Below are 21,641 nucleotides of genomic sequence, written 5' to 3' on the forward strand. Positions count from 1 at the left end.
CAGCTCTCAGCATGTGAGTGCTGGGCTCAGTGGCGGGGGTGTGGACCCCCCTGCGGGGCGTGCAGCACTTGCCCGTGGTGCTGAGGGAGCCACGAGTGTAGCAGCAGCAGCGCAGTGAGCCCGGCTGGGATCAGGGCAGTTGCATCTGGGGCCTGGGGGAGTAGCCTTTCCTCCTATATCCCCACCCTTAAAGTTGTGGCTAAGCTTTCAAGGGCCTCCCTGCAGCCTATTAGGGGTAAAAGAGCTGTGTGTGGCTGTGGGCTAGTGCTCTGCCCTGGGTAAGGCATCCAGCATAGCCAGGCCAGCTCCCATGGCAGTGGGTGGGCTGAGCGGGCGCAGGCCTGCCATAGGCAGGACACACTGCAAAGGCCCCAGGGCCGGGCTGGCCATCAGCAGAGCCTGCTGTGCTAGGCCAAGGGCCCATTGCTGCATGGGTGGCAGCGTGCTCCCAGCCTGCTGCCCTGAACCTGGCCTTGACTCTGCCTGGGCTGCTCTCAGGGGCACCTCATCCTGCGGCTGAGCACAAGACAAGAGGGAGGTGAGACCGGCTTGAAGCTCTGCTCTGGAGGAAGGCTCCAGGCAGTGCAGACCTGGGCCCTGGGCTGTGGTTGCTCCTCACATACATTGGCACTGACAAGTGACACCAGGCTGCTGCTAGAGGTGCCTGTTTCCAACACCCCATGTTGGGGCTGGTTTAGTGTCCCTAGCCCAAGCCTCACCCGCTGGGCCATATTCCAGAGACAGGTACTTGCACAACTCTCTCTTGGCTGAAGGAAATATTCCAGGAGCTGGGAGCCAGGAGATCAAGGGCTCTAAAGCACATCTTCCACACTGGTGCCGGTTTCTGTTGTCAAGCATTTCGCCACCCCTGTTCTCAAGCCAAGGCTCATATCCCTGCCTTAGGGGATGGTGACAACCAGGCCCCGCTGCTTGCAGAAAACGGAGCCTGAACTGGTCACTCCAGGCAAAGCATGAACAGAATCCAGCTCTGAAGGACAGCCAAGCCAGGGCCCAGCTGCTCCATGCTATAGCGTAGGCAGAACCCTCTGGCCCTAGCCCAGCAATCTAATGCTGTCAGGCAAGCTGTGTTCTACCCCCCTGGCAGATAGCATGACGTTCCCCAAGGGGGGCTGCCCCACCAGGGTAAGAGTTGCTCCTTTAACTCGAGTAGACAGTGTCCCCAACACTCAAGACTTCCCCCATGGGTGAGGATTTTCTGAAAGCCCTGCCTTCCAGAGTCCTGTGATTTTTATGAAGATTCATCTAGCATTTTAGAGCTCCTATGTGAGAACCATGACTACTCCCTCTGCCCGTCTGCTGCACGGGGGGGCAAAACAGAACATGCACATGCAAACCACAACTGTCCCCCAGTCCGTGCAGAGCATCGCCATCTCCCCTGCCATTCAAGTACTTGTTAAACAGCAATCCCCCCAGCGGTTTGAAGCTGGGGGCAGGTGCCCCACTCTCTGAAGCCATATTTTCTCTGCCAGCAGCAGAGAGGAACAGGGTAACACACGTGCTCCCCAGCTGCCCATGTGGCATGCATGGTTGACCTGACCCAACCCAACCCAACCCAGCCCCCCTCAGGGCCCCATGCACCATGGCCAGCTCCCCTCCCATCCAGAACATGTGGGTCTGAGGCCTTTGGAATAAATGTTTTCCCCAGTACAGAACCAGGAGAGTCACTGGATGCCCACAGCCCCAGCTGGAGACGAGCCAGAGAGCCACTTGATGGGAGCAGGGAGAGAGCACAAGAGGCCACACCTAGATGACAGGGGCAGAGGCCCCATAGAGAGTGCACCTGGCCTGCTCCTGACACCAAGGGGTTCTCCTCGGGGCAGCTGCATGTTGTGCAGTGTCATTAGAATCAACAGCTCCCTAGTCACGGGGGGCAGTGGGGCACAAGGCCCCACCCCCACAGCTATGTACTGCCCCACACAGCGGGCATGAAGGCATTTTAGGCATGAAGGCCCAGAATACTCACGGGTGGGGAAAGTCACAGAACTTCAGTGGAGAAGAGGAGCTGGGCTGGGGGGCAGGCCCTGCCCACTGGCAGTTCAGGGGCATGCCGGACATATGCAGTGCTGCGATGAAGGATGGGCTGGGGCACTGGAAGGCTGAAGAGGGGCTGTAAGCATGGCAGCATGGAGGGTTAGAGCAGGGAGCCTGGGCTTCACAGAGGGGAGATCTCCTCTCCCTCCTATAGATACACGTTCTATGGCCAGAAATGTGATCATCCTGTCTGCACACCAGGCCCGAGAACTGCCCCACAATAATCCTCGGAGCTGCTTTTAGAAAAAACAGCCCATCTGGACTGTAAAATGGTCACTGGTGGAGAAACCACCATGAGCCTGGGTAAATTAGTCCAATAGTTAATTACTCTCACCATTAAAAACATACTTATTTCCACACTGAATTGGGCTAGCTTCAGCTTCCCGTTGCTGCTGCACATTATACTGGTCTGCTAGACTGAAGAGCCATTATTAAAGATTTGTTCCCTGTGTAGGTACTTCCAGACTATGATCAAGTCAGCCCTTCATCTCCTCTTTGTGGGGCAAAACAGAGCAAGCTCTTTAAGTCTATCACTCCAAAGCAGCTTTTCTAAGCCTTTAGTTGTTCTTGTGGCTCTTCTCTGACCCCCTCCCATTGATCAACATCCTGCTTGAATCAGGGGCACCAGAACTGGACCAGCCACGGTTGCACCAAACACGGAGATAAAATAACCTCTGCTCCTACTCGAGGTTCCGATTATGCACTGCAGGATGCACTAGCCTTTTTGGCCACAGCCGGGCCGGGAGCTCATGTTCAGTTGATTACCCACAGACCCCCATCTCTTTCCAGGTCCCTGCTTCCCAGGTCAGAGCCCCCCATCCTGTAGGTACGGGCGACATCCTTTGTGCCCAGATGTCTACGTTTACAGCTAACTGTATTCAAATGCATAGTTGGCTTGCGCCTCAGTTAACCAAGTGAGCCAGATCACCCTGCCTCCCTCCAAGCCAGGAGCGAGAGACCTTCCTCCCCTGCTGCCCCTGGAAAGTCAAACTGCCCTTCCTTCCCCCATGGGCTGGGAGCCGCTGAGCCCAGACAGCCCAGCCCTCACTGTGGGAAGGAGGTAACAGCATTAGCGGCATTTGGGGGGAGGGGGGAGAGAGAAAGAAGGAGGAGGGAGAGAAGATCCTCGCTGCTAGCAGCCACACTCCACTGTCCTACTACAGACTAGCCTGCTGGGAAGGGCCACAGGCACAGACTGCACAGAAGAGCCTACAGGCCAGGGCATTTATTGGGGAAGGAGCTCTGGTTCCAGATGAATGCAGCACACTCAGGGTTGGTGCAGACAGTGCCCCTGCCTGTGGGGAGGAGCATGGCAGTGTCCTCTCCCCTCACACAGGGCCAGTCTAGCCCACCTGCTTCCCCAACAGCTTCTAGAGGCAGGCCTGGCCACATGTCCCACAGCTTCTGCGCTGCCATGGGCAGCACAGCCCCTTGAGCCTGGCCCTCTGCCCTGAGCCTTCTTGTGGGGGCGCTGGTGGTGCCTGGAATTCTGGGGCATCGGCAGCAGGGCAGGGCTGCCTTTGCAGGGGCTGGTGTCCTCGGCTGAGATGGGCTCGATGACGTGGCCTGGCTGGGTGAGGATGTGCGGGGCTGTCAGCTTCTGGAAAGCACGCTGTGTGTTCCATGTGGGCCCCACTGGCGCGCGGATGCTCTGCTCGAACTGCTGGTGGTGGTCAAAGGGGAAAGGGAGCTCGTTGACCTGCCAGAGGAGAAGACAGACAGACAGGCTCAGCATCAACCCACCTGTCCTGGCACCTGACTGGGCAGGGCTGGTCCCTTTAGGGCAGCTTAGGCACGCCAGGGAGGGAGGGGTGTCGCTAGAGATCCACACTATGGGGGACAGCTGCCGGCGTGGGCTCCGCATAGGTTGGATCCCTCACTCCATGCCCCCACTGCCCCAGCACTCGTGGGACTCAGCTCTCCCCACCTCAAGCACTAGCAGACACAGAAGTGAGCTCAGCTGTGGTGTTGGCTGCTGCAGTGATGCAGGGCAGGCAAGTGACTGAGCAGCCATGGAGTCAGTGCTACAGCTGGGAATCCTGGCCCTCCTACGCTGGCAGCTGAGCCCAGGAGTCATGGAGGTTTGGTGCCACTGGTCCTGGGATGGAATTGATTAGCGCCTGCCATACCAGCCTCCTTGAGGGCCAGAGCCCCGACCCAGCCTACCCTACCCTGTGCGCTGGAGCCACTGCGGTTCGAGGTGTCCCTGCAGCACTCTGGTCTGTCAGAGAGCTGAACAACTTCCTATCCAAGGGACTGATCAGGGAGAGGAGCTGGTGTCTGGGCGGGCAGGGCCCCCCTCACCTGGTGTGCTGCAGCCAGGATGTTGCGCTGCTGGCTGATGATGACGTGGGGCAGGTGCCGATCTCTCCTGGGTGGCCCCGGCACTGGCTTGATGAGGAACCTGAGAGACAATGAAACAGATTAGGGCACAAGGTCCCAGCCAGGGGTGAGACACTGGACGCCCTGGCCTTGCCTGCACATACCGCTTCCTCTTCCTGGCACTAGGCCGCAGCCCCATGCCGCCCCACTCGCCCCAACCGGGCAGGACCAGGTCCACAGCCTGTGGCTTCCCCGCCTGCTCCGCCTTGCGCTTCTCCTGCAGGAAGTCAGCAACGACATCGTCCCCCGCAAAGGCCTCCTTGATCACCAGCCTCTGGTCTGCAGCCTCCTCCTCCTGCCAGAGACAGAGATCAGCACCCACCTGCCTCCTGTCAGAGATCAGCACCCATGCCACCGCCTGCACCCTCCCCTGCCAGACACAGATCAGCACCCACCACCACTCCCCATGGCAGCGGGCAGCATGGAGCCCAGCTCACCTCCTCCTGCACAGAGACAGGCAGGGCAGGGCACTGGATCACATGGGACTCCTCAGCCAGGACAGCCTGCAGGCTGATCATCTTCTTCTGCTTAGGTGCCTTCCTGGCTGGCTGCTGAAACCCACTGCTGCCCTCTCGCTCTGACTGCGGCAGTGTCTGGGTGAGGCAGGGCTGCTCCTGCTCTTCCGCCCCCTCCTCCTGGCCCAAGGCATCCATCTCCTCCAGCGTGCGCAGCCTGCCCAGCTGCTCCGACAGCAGCAGCCCCTGGGCAGGTGGTTCCACCCCAGGGCCCATCTGCACATCTGGCGGCAGCTCTGCAAGCAAGCGTGCCCCTTCTTCAGCAGCACCTGCAGAGAGCACCGGGTAAAGGCACTGCCACCCTCCCTGGCTGTAACGGGGTCCAGGGCAGCTTGGGGGGGGTCTCCACTGAGCTGATGGGTGAGAGATGCTGCATCCCCCCAGGGTAACAGGATGGCAAGGGGCTCACGCGGCCTCTTTTCCTGCCCAACCACCTTCGGATAGATGGTGGCAGCGGTCTCCGAACCGGACTTCCCCTTCCCCCCCCCATCCCGACCCGCTCACTCTAGGCGCCGAGCTCCTGACCCCAACATCAGGCCCCGACCTGCTCACCCTGGAGCTCTGGGCTCCCCGCCTGCTGTTGCCGGGCATATCGTCGTTGCTCAAAGTTTTGTAACAAAATCTCCTCTTCTGACACCTCCTCTTCCTCGTTCCCAGCATCCTCTGGGGCAGCAGGTTCTCTGGAGTCCTTGCGGTCCTCCTGTGTCCCAGAGGCCTTTGCCTCACTGCTGGGTTTCCCCAGCATCCAAGGGTTGGCTCCATCAGCGCTGGGCTGCACGTCATTGATGGAGTCTGGGAGGAACCCTTCTCCAGCCACATTGCCCTCCTCCTCGCCCTCTGGCTCCACGCACACTTTCTGAGTCAGCTCCTTGTTCCTGGCCAGCTGCTCCTGCATGGCCTTGCGGGCCTGCGGGGAGATGGGGACACATTCACAGCCAGCCCCAGAAGAGCCCCCGGTGCCGCCCCCAACACAGAGCCCCCCTTCACCCAACAGCTCCTCACCTCCAAGTTGTACTTGGCCATGATGGCCCTGGAGCGGGCCCATTTCCCCTTGTTCTGATGCTTGAGGCTCATCCTCTCCTGGGGAGGGAGGAAGCAGAGACAGGCGTCAGCAAGTGCCTCCCTGGGCGGCTGGTGGATCCCAGGGTGCAGAGGGTCCCAGAGGCGTCACCTCAATCCTGGTTCTCTCCATCTCCTCCAGCTTTGTGAGGGCAGCTTCGGGGTCTAATTTCTGCAGCATCTCAAACTCCTTCAGGGCCTTGCGGCTCCTGCCCTTCTGCAGCACTCGGTGGTACCTGTTCAGGGAGGGCAGAGCAGCCACAGGGTGAGGGTGCCAGCCAGGCTTGGCCCCCCCCACAGCACGCAGCCCCGCTTTGGGACAGAAGGCGAGGCAGCTCACACCTGCTCAGCGCTAACCCCGTCCAGTACCTGGGCTCCGGGGCAGAGCACGTGGGGTGGAACCCAGGGTTCTTAGCAGCCCCCCCCCACACCAACACCTGTCTGGATGGCTCCTTACTTCTTGCTCTTGATCTTCTTCTCTCGTCGAGCCTTAGCCTCATAGTAGGACTGCAGAGCCCGGGCCTTTTGCAGCTCTGCCCGGCGCAGCTGAGCCTGAAACACACAGCACAGGGTGACGGCCAGCTCCAAGGAGGACCTGCACCCCAGAGGGGTGTGGACAGGGAAGACACGGCCCACTCACCTCCTCCAGGCTCATTGCCCGCAGCGAGGCCTCTTCCAGAGGCGTCAGCAGCGGGTCCGTCACTGGCTGCTGTGTCTTATGGAGGAGACTGAAGATCTCCTGCTCCAGTGGAGTTTGGGCCTTCAAGACAGGGAGGACAGCAAGTGAGAACATGCTAGGCATACAGGGGGCCATCTCAGGGGATCTCCCTTGCAGTCATCTCAGGGCCCTGAGCAGGCCCACAGGGAGGGAGGGATTCTCTTCTTCCTGCGGGCCTCGAGGCTAGCAAGAGGAGAACCCCAGCAAGTCTCAGCATCCCCCCTCACAAGTCCACATGGCTGGCAAAGCCCCTGCCTCAGGGAGGGCCGCTAGGTCCCAGCCTCAGCCAGCTCCTTACCCTCAAAATAACCCAAGGGTGAGTGGGGGCCATTTCACCATAGCTCCGGGGGTGGAGGGGGCACCGGATGAGATTACGAGCCACTGAGGACCTTCCCCAGCTATAAATCCACAGAAAGGTCAGGGAGACATCCCCATTAACTGCCCCCGACCCTTCTGCTCCACCAGGTCCCCACCGTTATGGGGATCTCAGGGTGCAGGACCAGGACTCCCAGGTTGTGTGGGGTGGGTGAAGGGGGGGGGGGGGGGAAATCAGGTCTGGGGACATCCTGAATTCACAGAGTGCCTTTCATCTCAACCAATGGCTAGCACCAACACAACACCACCTCTGTAGCAGAGCACAGCCACTGTAACACACAGCAACACGCACAGCTGCTCAAAGCCAAAACCAACCAAACCAGACAAGTAGGGACTGAATGGGATTCCCTGTGGTGGTGTCTAGAGAGGACTCCTGGGCACCCCCTTGAGAGAAAGCCCTGGGATCCTGGGGGAGCGAAGGCCTGGTTTTCCACTTCCTTAGGGCCTGTCACATCACTAGGACCTAACTCTCAGGGCCACCAGTTGGGGGTGCCCCTCCCAGAGCCAGACTCTCCTGGAACAGCAGAGACCCATTTCTTCACACTCACTTTTACAGCCCTAAGCACCCTTCTTTGGGGGAGAATTTTACAAACAAGGGCACAGCGAAATCTGTGCATTTCCCTCCAACTGCTCCGCAAGGCCATTCCCAGAAAGCCCCTCTAGCCACTGCATTGCCAGCAGGGCATTCCCAGCATGTGCTTCTGCCTGGGCCCCACACACAGCTGGCTATGGGCTCCCCATGCATTTACCATGCTAGGGACGGTAGCTAGCAGCCTCCTGCCTCATGAGTGGCCAGCACTGTCCCAGCTTGCGCTCTACACAGAGGGAAGGGCTGCAAGGATTCTGCTGTTTGAAGGGTCCCTCATCACTGAATCCCTCAAACTCTGCACAGCTGGAGGTGAAGAGCTGAAACCTGGCTAGGGTGGGTGTCTTGCTGGGGAGGGAAGGCAGAGCTGGGGGGCCGGGGACTTTAACAAGGCAGCCTCCTCCCACTTCCGTCTCCCATCCCAGCAGACACAGAGTGGCTGAGCAGCTGAGCCCAGTGTCCAAGGCCTGGGTTTGGAGCTAGCAGTTCAGGTCAAGAACTTAAGGGAAAGAGAGAGAGACAAGAGCTGCAGAGGGAAAGGGCAGCTCTGACCTGCCTCCTCCATCCAGAGTGAGCTCCCTGGATGTTTTGAAATCTATTTGGCCCTGGGAAGGGGCGAGAGGAAGGAGGCTGCACAGACCTGGGGGGCAGAGAGCAAGCCAGCAGAGCTTGGGACAGTCATTCACTGCTGCCTGCCTCTCCCTTCTTCACTGTGGGCTCCTGTCCTCACTGCAGAGCACTGTGCATCAGCTTCCAATGTGGAACGTGGGACAGGACTCGGGAACGTCAGCTCCAAGTGGGTGAGGGTGCCCAGCCTCACACTGACCCTTCCCCCAGACGCTGCATGGCTTGCCATGGTCCCAGCTAAGTTAGCATGGGACATAGTGCACTGGGGGCAAGGCAGAACACATGCCGGAACTGGCATTACCTGTCCTGACTGTGGCTCTCAGCTGGCTGCTGTGAAGCTCGGCCCTGCCCTCCACGGCAAGGCTGGGCCTGGGCTCTCCTGTGCTCAGAAGCCTGATGTGCTCTTGCTCTGTCAGTCCCCTCAGGGTCGAGATCAGGCACAAACCACCCTCAAAAGGGCCTATACAATTGTGCTGGGATTGCACCCCCATTTCCGAAAACATGCAACAGCACCCACCTTCCAGCCGGTCAACACCTCCTCGATGGGTGCAATGCCCCTCTGCTCCTGCTTCAGGGGGAAAACCAACTGCTCTGCTCGTCGGTTCTGCAGAACCACCTGCTCCCACTTGGCGACGGCCTTTGAAGTCTTATTGTAGGCCGCTTCCCTCACAACCTGCAGCGCCAAGAGGCGGCCGTAAGAACATAATAGTGACTGAGACCAGTCATCACTGGTTATCTCCTGGGCTGCACTCCACCCTGGCCCTGCTCTGCCACTCACCACAGGCACTCCCTCCCCAGCTCCACCAGTGACCTGCCCTGGCTGTGAGACAGACAGACAGACAGACAGACAGACACACTCTCTCTCACCCTCTCTGACTCCTCTTTGCTGAGTGGCAGCTCCACAGATTTTTTCTGCTTGACTCTATTCAATTGCTTCTTCAAGATGCCCAGGGAGGACGAGGCCCGGATGGGCCCCAGCAGCTCAGGCAGGACCAGCTTCTCCCCAGCACCTGCAAGAAGCAGTGTATCAGCACAGGCAGGATTCCACCGAGCTTCCAACAGAGGGCGCCAAGAGGGACCATCTGCCAGGAGCATGTGCCCACTCACCCTCCCCCACAGCCACTTCCGCCAAAGCCCACACTACCAATCTGGAGTAGGGATGAAGTGACCCAGTTACACAGTGGGAACCCCTGCCTGGGAGCTGCAGAAACAGCTTGGGGAAAGGCTCAGCTCATCCCTTCCCTGCCCTCCCCAGAAGAGGCTCACCTTCGCAGCTGAGATTGAACTCTGACACCTGCAGGCTGGCCTCTGTGCGTTCAGCCAGCTTCCGCCTAGAAGAGAGGATGCAGAATGCATGGGGACCCCTTGTGTGCAGCCTAGCAGTGACCCTGCCCATGCAATCCCTCCCCCCGCCGCTGGTCGAGGCAAGCGGGCCAACGCAGAGGAGCCCATTCTGATGAGTGCACGTGGTGTGAGCTGCCACACAGACACCCCAGATGCCAAGGGCTTTGCTGTTGCTGCAGCTGCCCTGAGCACAGTGTGCAAGCCATGGCCGTTGTCCAATAGCCACCCAAAACAACTGAGCCAACTCTGACACTCACCGCTTCCTTCCAGCGAGAGAGCTGACTGCCTCCAAGAGTTGCCGATGACGTCTCTCCTCATTGCCATCCCCCTGGCACACAGAAGACAACGTTAATACAGCCTGAGCTGGTACAGCCCTCCTGTCACAAGAGGGGACCTGCCCTGCCCCTAAAGCACATCTGTAAGGGGCTTCAGAGCTGGCTTTCAGTTACGGCCTGACCCCTGGAGAAGAGCAGTGGCGCCAGGTGACCACGTCATCAAACAGAAACTGCAGCCCAGCCTGAGGTGCCTCTGCTACCTTGCCTAGGCCCTGCGCTCCTGCCCCTCAATCCTCCTGGGACCCTGTGCCCCTGCCCTGCCCTGATACCTTCATAGACCCACCATCACCTACCCCCCTCCACTGTCTCGCCTCCTGCCTCCCTCCCCTCCCCTCCCCTCCCCCCTACCCCACCCTACCGGCTGTACTTCAACACAGGGGAGAAAAACAAAACAGGTTTTTACCCTTCCAGGCCAAGACACCCCCGGAGCCGAGCCCTCCCAACAGCAGCAGCCAGGCTCCGGGGCAGGTCAATGCCCAGGGGCCCGGGTTGCAGCAGGCTCGGCCTTACCTCATCCTCACTGGCGCTCACAGGGTGGTCGCTCCGGAATAAATCCTCGCCCGCCATAGCAGCGCCGGGAGCTGCTAGAGAGACACGGGCCAGGCTCAGGCAGGCGACAGGGCCAACCGGGGCTTGCGGGACGAGCTACCTGGAGAGCGGGCATGGGATGGGCTACACGGGACTGCCAGGAGAGCTTCAGTCACAGCGGAGCCCAGGCGCCCCCCCCAGGGCTGGGACCGGGACCGGGACCATGACCGGCTCCCCCCTCTGCCGGGACCGGCTTCCCCCCCCCCGCCGTAACCCCCAGGGCAGCCCCTTTTAGCCCAAGGCCCGGCTGCTCCACCCTCCCGGGGGCAGCGCCGAGTAGGCAGCGCCGGGGGGGCGGCCTGGCCCCAGACCAGGGCAGACCCCGGACCCCGCCCCTTACCTCCTCCGCGCGGCGGCCCGGCCCGGCCCGGCCCGGCCCGGCTCGCTACACTTGGCTGGGAGAAACCAACCAACCAACCACGTGTCGCTGCGAGTGCGCTGCTACCCCGCCCAGCTCCGCCCGCGAGGCGGGCCGGCCCGGCGCCGCGCGTTCTAAAGCACGGCACTTCCGCCTCGGTCGCCCAGCGCTGCCGTCACCAGCCGCCGCGCCGCTTCCGCCCTGTTGCTTCCGCACGCGCACGCTGGCTGCTGCCTGTTGCCATGGCAGTGGGAGCCGCTCAAGGTCTGTCCGCCCCGCCCCCGGGGCTGCGCTATAGCCGGGCTCTGCCCGCTTCGGGGCGGGGCGCAGCCCTTGGCGCTGGGATCCCCGGGCGTCCGGAACCGCCCCTCCGCCACCGGGGTCATCATCCGCCACACCGCGCCCGGGGAGTCACCCTCAGCGCTGCCGCCGGCCAGCTCCATCCCCGCGGGGAGCCCCGGGTGCGCTGCTGTGAGGGGGAGCCGTGAACTGGAGCCCGGGGCACCCTCCCCGCCCCGGCTGTACGGGCAATGGGTGACCAGACAGCAAGTGTGAACAACCGGGAGGGGTGGGGGGCAATAGGCGCCTATATCAGACCAAGCCCCGAATGTGGGGACTGTCCCAATAACATTGGCACAGCCGGCCCCCCTGAGAGCATCCTATTGAAAAACCCAAGCCATCTTTACCGTGGTTGCTTGCCTGGACTGCCCGTGCAGGGGGGAACCTCTTTAGACCCAGCCAGTGAGTTTTCCACCGTATTTTATATCTAAGGCCTAGCAAATTCATGGCCCGTTTTGGTAAATTTCACGGTCACAGTGTGTTAAAAATCTTGAATTTCACAGGTTCAGATATTTAAATCTTAAATTTCTCGGTGTTGTCATAAAGTGTGAATATGTATTTAAAAATATAAACATGTAAAGCCCTTAATTCCGTGTTTCTCAGACTGGGGGTCCCAACCCAAAAGGGGGTTGCTCTATTGCCACCTTTATTTCCGTGTTACCTTCAGAGCTGGGCACCTGGAGAGCTGCAGTTGCTGGCCAGGTGCCCAGCTCTGAAGGCAGCGCCACCTCCAGCAGCAGCACAGAAGTGAGGGTAGCGTGGTTACACAGTATTGCCACCCATACTTATGTGCTGCCTTCAGAGCTGGGCAGCTGGGAGCCGAGCCCTGAAGGCAGCACGGAAGTGAGGGTGGCAATACCGTGACCCCCCTACAATAGCCAGATTTCACAGGGAAGAACAGATTTCACGGTCTGTGATGTGTTTTTTCATGTCCATGAATTTGGTACGGTCCTATTTATATCTCTTGAGGCTCAGGAATCCCATTCAAGTTGCACCAAGCTATAAGAAGATACTGGAAGTAAGAAAGTCCTGTCTGACTTGGAGAATTGTCTAGAACAGTGTTTCTCAATTAAATTTGGCCACGGAACCCTTTTGAACTCCATAAATAATTGCGGAACTCCGCAAACTCTTAACAGTCTTCAAATGTTGAAATAAGCAAAGGTCAGCATTTCTTACTTAAATTACACTTACACTGGATACCCTCCGCCGGAAAATCTTCCCTTTTTCAGCGGCGCGGAGAACAGCTGCTCTCGGCGGTGCGGAGAACAGCGGCACGGAGAACGGCAGCGCGGAGAACAGCTGCTCTCGGCGGTGCGGAGAACAGCGGCACGGAGAACGGCAGCGCGGAGAACAGCTGCTCTCGGCAGCGGAGAACAGCTGATCGGCGGCGCAGAGAGCAGCTGCTTGCGGAACCCTAACAGTGTTCCTGTGGAACACCAATTGAGAAACACTGGTCTAGAACCAGGATGCTAATGGCATTCAATTTATGTAAACTAAAATTCCAGTGACCTAAATCAATACTCTGCTAACCTCTCCAGATGATGCGTTAGATTTCTGCTCTCCTGGGGGTGCACATAGCAACCAGGCTGATTAAGGCTGAAGCGGGGGGAGGGGGTTAGTTTTACGGGGTGTCAGCCTTTCTTTTGTAAAATCCTCATAAGTGTCGATAAACAAACATGGTATGTAAGCTTTGAGCACTATTTGAATTTTTCACGGCAAATGGATGATACATTGAAAAGAATAAAGACTTCCAGAATGACCACTTTGGGATCTTTTCATTGGGTTGTCTGATGGACAACTTAGCGAAAGAATCAGGGTTGTGTAGTGAAGGAAGTCGTTGTCTGTAGGACCTCTGCCTCATTTGTTGCAGTAGATGGAACATGTGTAGTGAATGATGCAGTGGACTGCAAGAAGAGAGAAGATGGTATCATGGTTAAGGCAGGTGACTGCTGCCTTGGAGAACTGGATTCTATCTCTGCCTTTGCCACAGAGTTCTTACATGATGCTGAGCAAGTCATTTAATCAGACGTTTCACAAGTTGTCACTAGTTGTGTGCACCTCATTTTCTGGGTACCCCCCTTGAAACCGTAGGGTCTGATTTGCTGAAGTTCTGAACACTCAAAGCTGCAACTGAAGTCAAGTAAAGTGCTACATAATGCTAAGTACGCCAAAAAATCAGGTCCTAGTCGTTTCAAATTGGAGACCCAAAATTTGTGGAATTTTTGACAATTTTGGCCTTAATCTCTATGACTCAGAGTTGCACAAGCAACCTTAATTTGGACTTTTCCAAACTTTAGCGTGTTTGAGTTTGCAACCTTAACATGCTCTTAATGTAGTTTTTTTGTATATATTATGTAAATAGTTCTGATGAAGCCACTCCAGCATACCAAGCATGCTTATCTGAACAGCTCTGAGGCGGAGGGCTGTGTTTTGGCAAAGGGTAGGTGTAACACAGACACACTGAGACAAGTATATTACCCCTGCATCCAACGTCTTCTCATATTTCACTGAAGGGAGATCATGTGTGATCTCTGCCAAAAGCTAAGAACTAGCTGTTTCTCCTTCGAGTGTCCTTTGCATATTCCCACTTATGGGATGCTCCAACTAATGCAACCTGAACAGTAGATTTCTAACTGGTAGTAGTCATGGAAGCACTCATGAGCTTCCATCACCCTTCCCTTCAGCTCGCGTCAAATATTCCAGAGCAAGGGTATATATGAGGCATGGCACTCTAGCCTCCTCAGTTCCTTCAACCACGACTAGCTGAACAGTTAGAAAGATACTTCAAGATCCTTCCAGATCCATGCTAGCTCAATAGCTCAGTTAGGCTTTAGTTAGTAGTTGTTACGTAGTGTTATTTAACTTAGCTATAGTTAAGTGATAAGATATCTGACCCAAAGGCTAAGAAGCATGGATTTAAGAAATGTGTTTCATGCCCGGAAGTGTTCCTGGCATCAGATAGGGACATTCTCCTTCTAAATGTTCTATTGGCTCAATCTTTACCACGTGAGCAAAGAAGGAAAGGCAAACAGGCTCCAGGCAATCTTACTGCAAGGGGAACTCCCAGTAAGACCATCTGGAACTGCACAAAGCATGGCTAGTTCTCAGAGGTCTGCTTTGGCTCCAAGCAGTTCAGCCAAGGAGAAGGTCAGTTCTGTTTCTGTGCCAAGAGCCATGGAATCCAAGAAAGGTAAGGATCTGAAGAAGTGTCACTTTCTGTTTCCAGAGCTGACCCGTTTTGAAAAGACTTACGGTACCAAGCATAAACATCCAGCCCTCTTTGGTATTGGTCTCCTTGCAAAGAGAGAGTCTCACTCCATCTCCAGTTGATGCTGCCGCTGCTTCTCCTGCTGTTCCTCCTCATGCTTTCACTGTTTCTCACGGTCCTCTAACCACTGTTGCTCCAACTGCTGTTCCTTCGCTCTCTATTCGAACTCCATCCATTTCAAACCATGACCTGGTTCCCCATGGGTAGAAGAGCCCCTACTGGATGGGGAACTGGGTCTTGTGCACGCCTGGCTGCTGCTCTGGCTGATCTCAGACCCTCTTGTATCCCGTTTGGGTCTGGAACCTCCTTCTTAGACTGATCACCCTCCTCTAGCTGTGCAATCAGCTGTGCCTTAGTGAGCTTTTCAAGTCTTAACCCTCTCCCTGTGCACAGGTCTGCAAAGTCCTTCTTAAGGAGATGGTTACCATTTCCTCGCTGTTCCCTCTAACTTCCCTTGTTTTACTGCTGCCACTCACTTATTGCAAGATGCCTCTGGTGCCTTCAGCAACCAACCGTCCACCGGGTGCATTTGGTAATCATCCCACCACTGCCACCATCTGTCACGGGTCCCCTCAAATAGCTCTGAATCAATCCCTGGCAGGATCCTCTTCAGTGTGACAACCCCCTCACATCACACCAGGTCCACTGACAGCAGTTCTGGGCCCCAGGGCAGAACAGTCAATGGCCCCCCTAGAAAGGGATGGCTGAGGTTTACAACCATGGGTGGTGGTGAAACTTCTCCTCCAGAAGGCTAGCTCCTCATCCACCCCCACTCTACCTCAGGGCTTGCCTGCTTGCTGTGTCTCCCTCCAACCCGCCCCTTGCTGCTCACCGCGTCCCTCCTTTCCCCCATCCCCGCTCAGCCCCTCTCCTCTCTTCCACACCCCCTTCCCACAAGGCAGCGAGTGATGGGAGGGGGGGAAAGTGCGGAGTGGGAGCAGGGACACAGCGAGCAGCAGCAGCAGGGGTGCAAGTGGGGGAGGAGGAATGCAGGTGGCAAGCAATGGTGGGGGAGGGGCCAAGTGGGGAGGAGGGATGTGGTGGCGGGGAGGCTAAGCGTGGAAGGGGGGCATGGAAAAGAAGAAGGGGGGCTGAGTAAGGGGGTAAGGAGGGACGCAAGTGGGGGGAGAGGAGGGACTCAGCGGTGAGTGGGCCAAGTGGGGGAGGGGCAGGCATGGGGCGGAGTGGGGATGGAGTGTGAGTGGGGAGCTAGCCTCCCTGAGGGGAAGCTTCAACCACCGCCCATGGTCTTTATCCCATCTGCCTGGGCCCTTTTAAATTGCTAGGCCCCCAGGCAGTTGATCCCTTTGCCCCCATCCCGTTGGCAAGCTTGGCACGCGTTCAATAGGAGAAGCTTCCTTGGCTGCAACGCCTCTTGGAATGAGCCTCAGAGTCTTCATCACCCGTTCCACACGAGCCCCCCGCAATGAGTCGACCTGGCTAGCACACCTGAGAGAGCCTCGCACACCCCCAAAGGGGAGCCATGCACCCCACCTTCCTCAGCCTTCAGTCATCAGTGACCCCCTCAGTTCCTCCTCTACCATAGAGTCCGCAGATAGTACTCCAAAGTAGGGGGAGAAGGGTGGGTAATGGACACACATCTCGAAGGACCTCTGTTACTGCACAGGTGAGTAACCTTCTTTTCTTCTTCGAGTGATGTCCCTGGGGGAGCTGCATTTCAGGTGACTGTAGAGCAGTGCCCCTCATTCGATGGAAGGGGCTTCAGAGTTGCTTCAGTGAGTGAAGATAACACTGTTAGACCTTGCAGTGCATCCAATCTTGAGCTCTGATCGATTGTGTAGTGTTTTGTAAACCTATGTTCAGAGGCCCAAGGGGCTGCTCTCCGTATGTCTATGAGTGGTATGTTGTTTAAGAAGCCTACTGAAGTTGAAAGGGATCTGGTAAAGTGAGTTCTGATCCCCAACAGGGGTTGCTTGTTCTTCTGCTGATAACAGAGGTGAATGCACCAAGAGATTCATTTAAATCATCTCTGTGTAGAGATAGCAGAACCATTAGAATGTTCCGTCTTGGAGATTTTCTGAAAGGCTTAGTTCTGTCGAGGTAGAATGCTAGTGCACTCCTGACATCTAGAGTATATAGCACGGAGTCCTGTGTACTCCCACGTGGTTTGGGGAAGAGTGAGGGGAGATGGACTGGCTGATTTATGCAGAAGGAAGAAGATATTTTAGGTAGAAATTTTCGATGAGGTCTTAAAGTGATCTTGTCCTTGAAAAAATGGTGTAAGGTGGGTGTGCCATGAGGGCCCCTCACTTGCCCATATGACGGGCTGATGTGATAGCTACTAGGAATGTGTCAGAGAAGCACGTTGCTAAGGGTTCGAATGGAGTGAAGTAGGTTCAAGTCCCATGGTGGCATGGGTGCGCGCACTTAGGAATAAACATTCTTGATGTCTCTATGGAAGCGGTTGGTCATAGGGTGTGCAAATAACGATGCTCCGTCAGTCTTGTGGTGGAAGGCGGCAATGTCCGTGAGATGTACTTTAATAAAACTAATAGAGAGCCCAAACTGGTTTAGTTCTAAGATATAATCCTATATCAAGGACAGAGGTGCAGAAACTGCAGTAATTTGTTTGTTTTGGCACCATATGTAGAACTTTTTCCATTTCTGAAGGTAAGTATTGCATGTGGTTGACTTCTACTGTTTAGTTAGTAATACGTGTTTAACCTGTTCCAAACAGGCTAGTTCATCAAGATGAAACAATATAGCAGCCACACCTTCAGGTAAAGTCTCTCCAGGTTTGGATGGTGATCCTGGCTGGCATCCTGTGATACAAAGTCTGGCCAGAGTGGGAGAGTCCGTGGTGCACATACCGCCATCCGTAGTAGGTAAAAGTACCAAGTCTGCCTGGGGACATGTTGTAACTATCAATATAACCTTTGTCTTGTTGGTACGTATTTGTGCATGACCCTCAATAATAGTGATATCGGGCGGAATGCATACATAGCAGGGGTGCATCATGCTTGAAGAGGAAAGCATCCCCCCGGCAACTGGGGCCCAGCCCTGCTTTCAAGCAGAATTGTGGGCATTTGCAGTTGTGGGATGTCGCAAAGAGATCGATGGATGGGTGACCCCATCCATGTTCTGCAGGACTGCATTGTTTAGTTCCCATTTGTGATCGTGGGAAAATTCCCTGCTCAGTGCATCCACTGTAGTGTTCTAACAGCCTGGGAGTTAGGAGGCTGAGATGTTGATATTGTGTCAGATACACCAATTCCATAGTTTCATGGCTTCGGTGCACAGAGAATGGGATTGGACTCCTCCCTCTTGATTTATATGAAACATGCAGGGAATGTTGTCCGTCATTATCCTTATAGTCTGGTTCCTGATCAGGGGCAGAAAGTGCAGGCACGCATTGTAAACCATGCGCAGTTCAAGGAGATTTATGTGTACCAATGTCTCAGAAGGAGACCACCTGCCCTGAATTGTGTGGTGTTGTAGATGGGCTCCCCAGTCTATCAAGGAGGCATCAATTGTGAGTACCATCCTGGGTGAAAGGAACCTCCTTGTACACATTGTTGGGTTGTGTCCACCAGTGTAGAGAATCTTTGATTTTGGCCAGCATTGTAAGGTATCTGGTTAGGCCATCTTTGTGTGGTATATAGACGGTTCTTAGCCAGCCCTGAAAGCAGCGCATGTGAAGATGTGCATGTTGTACCACAAATGTGGGTGCAGCCATATGGTCTAAAAATTGGAGGCAGGTGCATGTCCATGTGTGTAGACTCTTCATTACTGAGGAGATGAGGTTGCTCATAGTAATAAACCTGTGGTAATGATGCTTTGGCTTCCTGGGAGTCAAGATGGGCCCTAATGAAGTCCAATTACTGTATGGGCTTTAAAGTCAATTTTTGTGCATTTAACTGTAAACCCAGACTCAGGAAGACAGCATCCTGTGGGTAACATCGATAGCGTCTGCCCAAGTGGGTGCTTTTAGTGAACAATCGTCCAGGTATGGGAATATTATTAGTCTCTGTTTGCGAAGGTGTGCTGCCACCACAGTGAGGATTTTGAAGAATACTCACAGTGCTGTCGGGAGAGCAAAGGGCAGGACTTTGTATTGGTAATGATCTGTTCCCACAGTAAATCTGAGGAACCTCCTGTGAGCAGGATGTATTGTTATGTGGAAATAGGCATATTGAAAGTCAAGGGCTGAGAACCAGTCCCCTTGTTCCACTGCTGGTATTATCATGGCTAGTGTGACCCCCCTGAACTTCTGGACCCATACACATTTGTTCAGCTATCTGAGATCTAGGATTAATCTCCATCCATCATTTTTCTTCTGGGTTAAGAAGTAATGGGAGTAGAAACTCTTTCCCTTGTGTTATAGTGGTATTTGTTCCATGGCACTGAGATGTATAAGGTGGTTTACTTCTTGCTGTAGCAGGTGCTTGTGAGAATGGTTCTTGAAGAGGGATGGGAGGAGGGTTGGGTGGTGGGGATGGAGGTAAAGGGGATCAAGTAGCCTGTGTGTATTATTTCTAGGGCCCACTTGTCCATGGTGATGGAAGCTCACGCCAAATAGAAGGGTTTCAAATGGTGCCCAAAATGGGAGAGGGTCAATTTTGTCAGCACTGTTGGGTGGGGAAGTTGTTCAGACCCTCGACCAAACCCTCAAAACTGTTGTTTCACAGTGGAGGATTGAGAGGTTGATGATTGTGGTAGAGGTGGCTGAAGTCTCTGTCTTATGTTGTTGTTGTTGTGCATATGGGACGTACCTACTGCACTGGTAAGGATGATATCTGTTTTGTCTTCTCTTGGTTGCAGGTATGTACATTCCCAGTGTGCTGAGAGTCGCTCGGGAGTCCTTCATTGTGTGGAGGACTTTGTCCGTCTTTGCTGCAAACAATTTCTGTGCACCGAAAGGGAGGTCCTCCACTGTGGACTGCATTTCCTTGGGAAAGCCAGAAGAGTACAGACAGGATGCTCCGCGCATGATGACTGTGGTGGCCATGGATTGTCCTGTTTTGTCTGCCACCTCTAATGACACCTGTAAAGCGGTTCTGGGTACAAGCTGTCCTTCTGTCAAAATAGATTTAAAGTGATCCTTTTTTCTGGGATGTCATTAATAAAGTCTGCAAACTTGAAGTAGTTTCCATGGTCATGTTTTGCCAAGAGTGCCGCACAGTTGCCAGCCCAAAATTGCAGAGTTGCCAATGAGTAGACCTTGTGGCCAAAAAGGTCTAGTCATTTCCACTCCTTGCCCTTGGGAGTGGATCTGCATTGATGTTGCCTACTGCGTTTGTTGATGGCATCAACGAGAGAGTTTGGTGTAAGGTGAGAAAATGGAAAGTCCATGCCTTTTGAGGGTACATAATGGGTGGTATTGTAGCCAGGGTCTGTCAAATATTTTTGGCTGGTTCCATTAGCGCATCATTGATTTTTGAAGATGAGGAAGTCTGCAGGATGTGCAACAGTTTATGCTGGGACTCTGGGACTTCTTCAAGAGGAATTTCTAAGCCTTCTGCCACTCGTTTGAAAAGTTCCTGGAACTGTTTAAAGTCATCAGTGGCTGTAGGTGGTGGAGGGATTATGGCCTCATTTGGGGAGGAGGAGGAATTGTTGTAGGTGTAGTGACCTGCTCTAGGTTCTCCTCCCATTCCTCAAAGATCTCTTCAGGTGGCTCTGACAGTGGAGGCACTGAGCGTGGTGCAATCTAATCCTCTCCTTCTATGAAGAGGGGGGCCTGCTCTATTGCCCTCTACAGGCGGCCCAGGGTACTCAATAAGGCCACTGTGTAGGGAAAGGCATAGGTGGGGCCATCCATGGGTGACCATACCAAGGCTGTAATGAGACCTTGACCATAAGGATCCAGAGGTTGCTGTTGGTCAGATGGAAGAGGAGTGATGTGAGGAGAAAACACCCTCTTCCTCATTGTCTTCCTCCTCGCTGGAAAATGGAGGGACCAGCGGTGAAGCAGGTGAACCGTATCGTGTGCACTGGAGATACGTCGGTGCCGAAAAGCGGTGATTCTGGTGTTGAAGATACTGACAGATCCTTATGGTAAAGGAAGTACTGGAGGCTTCGGCGCTGAAGTGGTCGGTGCCGGTGGTTTTGGCAGTAAAGTATGTGATGCTGATTGTTTCTGTGGCAAAGTAGTTGGTGCCGATGGAGTCATAGTTGTGGCCATCAGTGCCAATATGGAGGACAGAGCACGCAAAGGTGGCATAGCCTGTGGTGAAGGTCTCAGTGCCGCCTCTTTAAGCAGTTCCGATGGTGCCATGGCAGAGGACATAGGTTTGTTCTCGCATCTCGACTCTGAGCCTGCATGCTTGAGATCGGCAAAGGCATGGTGTGGGTGGTGCCAGAAGATTCCAGAGCCTCATATGTACTCAGCCACAGTGCGGTCAGTACCAAGGAGAGAGATTGAGCTGGGGACTATTTCTTTTTTGTTGGCTGTTTGGGAAGAGGAGTTGCTGCTCTTTTCCTCTACGCCTCTTTAGATGACTGAGCCTTCCTCTTTGAAGAGGGTGAAGTCTCTGGAGACCGTTGTCCAGAGGAAGTCTGCTGGCTGGGATCTGATGCCGGTTGCAGAGACTTTTCCAAGAGGATGAGTTTGAGACGTAGCCACGAGCTTTTAGGTTGCTGCTGTGAGCACATTTCTGAGGAATGTGCGACTCACCCAGGCAGCGGATGCACTGAGAGTGCCCATCCGACACTGGCATAGCTTCCCGGCATGAAAGGCAGTGCTTGAAGCCTGGTGAACCAGGCATGGCTGCTAATAGTGGTGGGTCACCCACCACTAACTAATCTATGAGGGAATAAAACAAAGGAGAAAGAAAAATATATATCTATATATTACAGATAGGTAAACGGGGAAGGAAAGTTAAGAAATCTGACTATTAAGCTAAAACTACTCTAAACAAGCTATTCTAAGCACTCAATGAGCCAATGGTTGTGACACTGCTAGGAGCTCCACCTCACGCCAAGGATCATTGAGAAGGAGCTGAGGTGGGTTGGGCCACATGCATTGGATGAGGTGCCACGAAATGGGGACAGTGCATGTGCAACCCAGATGGACACTGCTGCTGAAATTCTCTGATCAAAGGCACAGGGACGCCCCAACACCTGAAGTGGAGC

At 55.0% G+C, this 21,641-nt stretch overlaps 1 protein-coding gene and 1 long non-coding RNA gene across 2 annotated transcripts; one reads left to right on the forward strand and one right to left on the reverse strand.

Moving 5' to 3' along the window:
- Nucleotides 1-261: 261 nt before the first annotated feature.
- On the reverse strand, nt 262-11,113 carry UTP14A (UTP14A small subunit processome component). The gene is made up of 16 exons (XM_067549817.1): nt 10,922-11,113; nt 10,504-10,577; nt 9,916-9,986; nt 9,581-9,645; nt 9,182-9,324; nt 8,832-8,987; nt 6,649-6,768; nt 6,466-6,560; nt 6,121-6,244; nt 5,952-6,029; nt 5,502-5,856; nt 4,872-5,218; nt 4,539-4,729; nt 4,357-4,456; nt 3,452-3,751; nt 262-516 (listed from the first exon to the last, which is right to left on the reverse strand). The coding sequence occupies exons 2-16, from the start codon at nt 10,558-10,560 to the stop codon at nt 262-264; spliced, it is 2,457 nt and encodes an 818-aa protein (XP_067405918.1). The 5' UTR covers nt 10,561-10,577; nt 10,922-11,113.
- Nucleotides 11,114-16,336: 5,223 nt separating this feature from the next.
- On the forward strand, nt 16,337-19,649 carry LOC137154026 (uncharacterized). Its single transcript, XR_010920025.1, has 2 exons — nt 16,337-17,392; nt 19,329-19,649. It is a non-coding gene; the product is annotated as an uncharacterized lncRNA (long non-coding RNA).
- The last annotated feature ends 1,992 nt before the right edge of the window (nt 19,650-21,641 follow it).

This window comes from Emydura macquarii, unplaced genomic scaffold (assembly GCF_026122565.2).
Source record: "Emydura macquarii macquarii isolate MOO-44397 ecotype Brisbane River unplaced genomic scaffold, CSIRO-AGI_Emac_v2 contig_1253, whole genome shotgun sequence".
In the NCBI taxonomy this organism is placed as follows: domain Eukaryota; kingdom Metazoa; phylum Chordata; order Testudines; family Chelidae; genus Emydura; species Emydura macquarii.

Bases quoted from the DNA above. Each gene is read 5' to 3' on its own strand.
- UTP14A (XM_067549817.1), bottom strand. From the start codon at position 10,560: ATGGCGGGCGAGGATTTATTCCGGAGCGACCACCCTGTGAGCGCCAGT. The intron at 9,325-9,580 runs GTGAGCCTCTTC...TGCTTCTTGCAG, and splicing joins GTTCAATCTCAGCTGCGAAG to GTGCTGGGGAGAAGCTGGTC. The intron at 6,561-6,648 runs GTGAGTGGGCCG...TGTGTGTTTCAG, and splicing joins GGGCAATGAGCCTGGAGGAG to GCTCAGCTGCGCCGGGCAGA.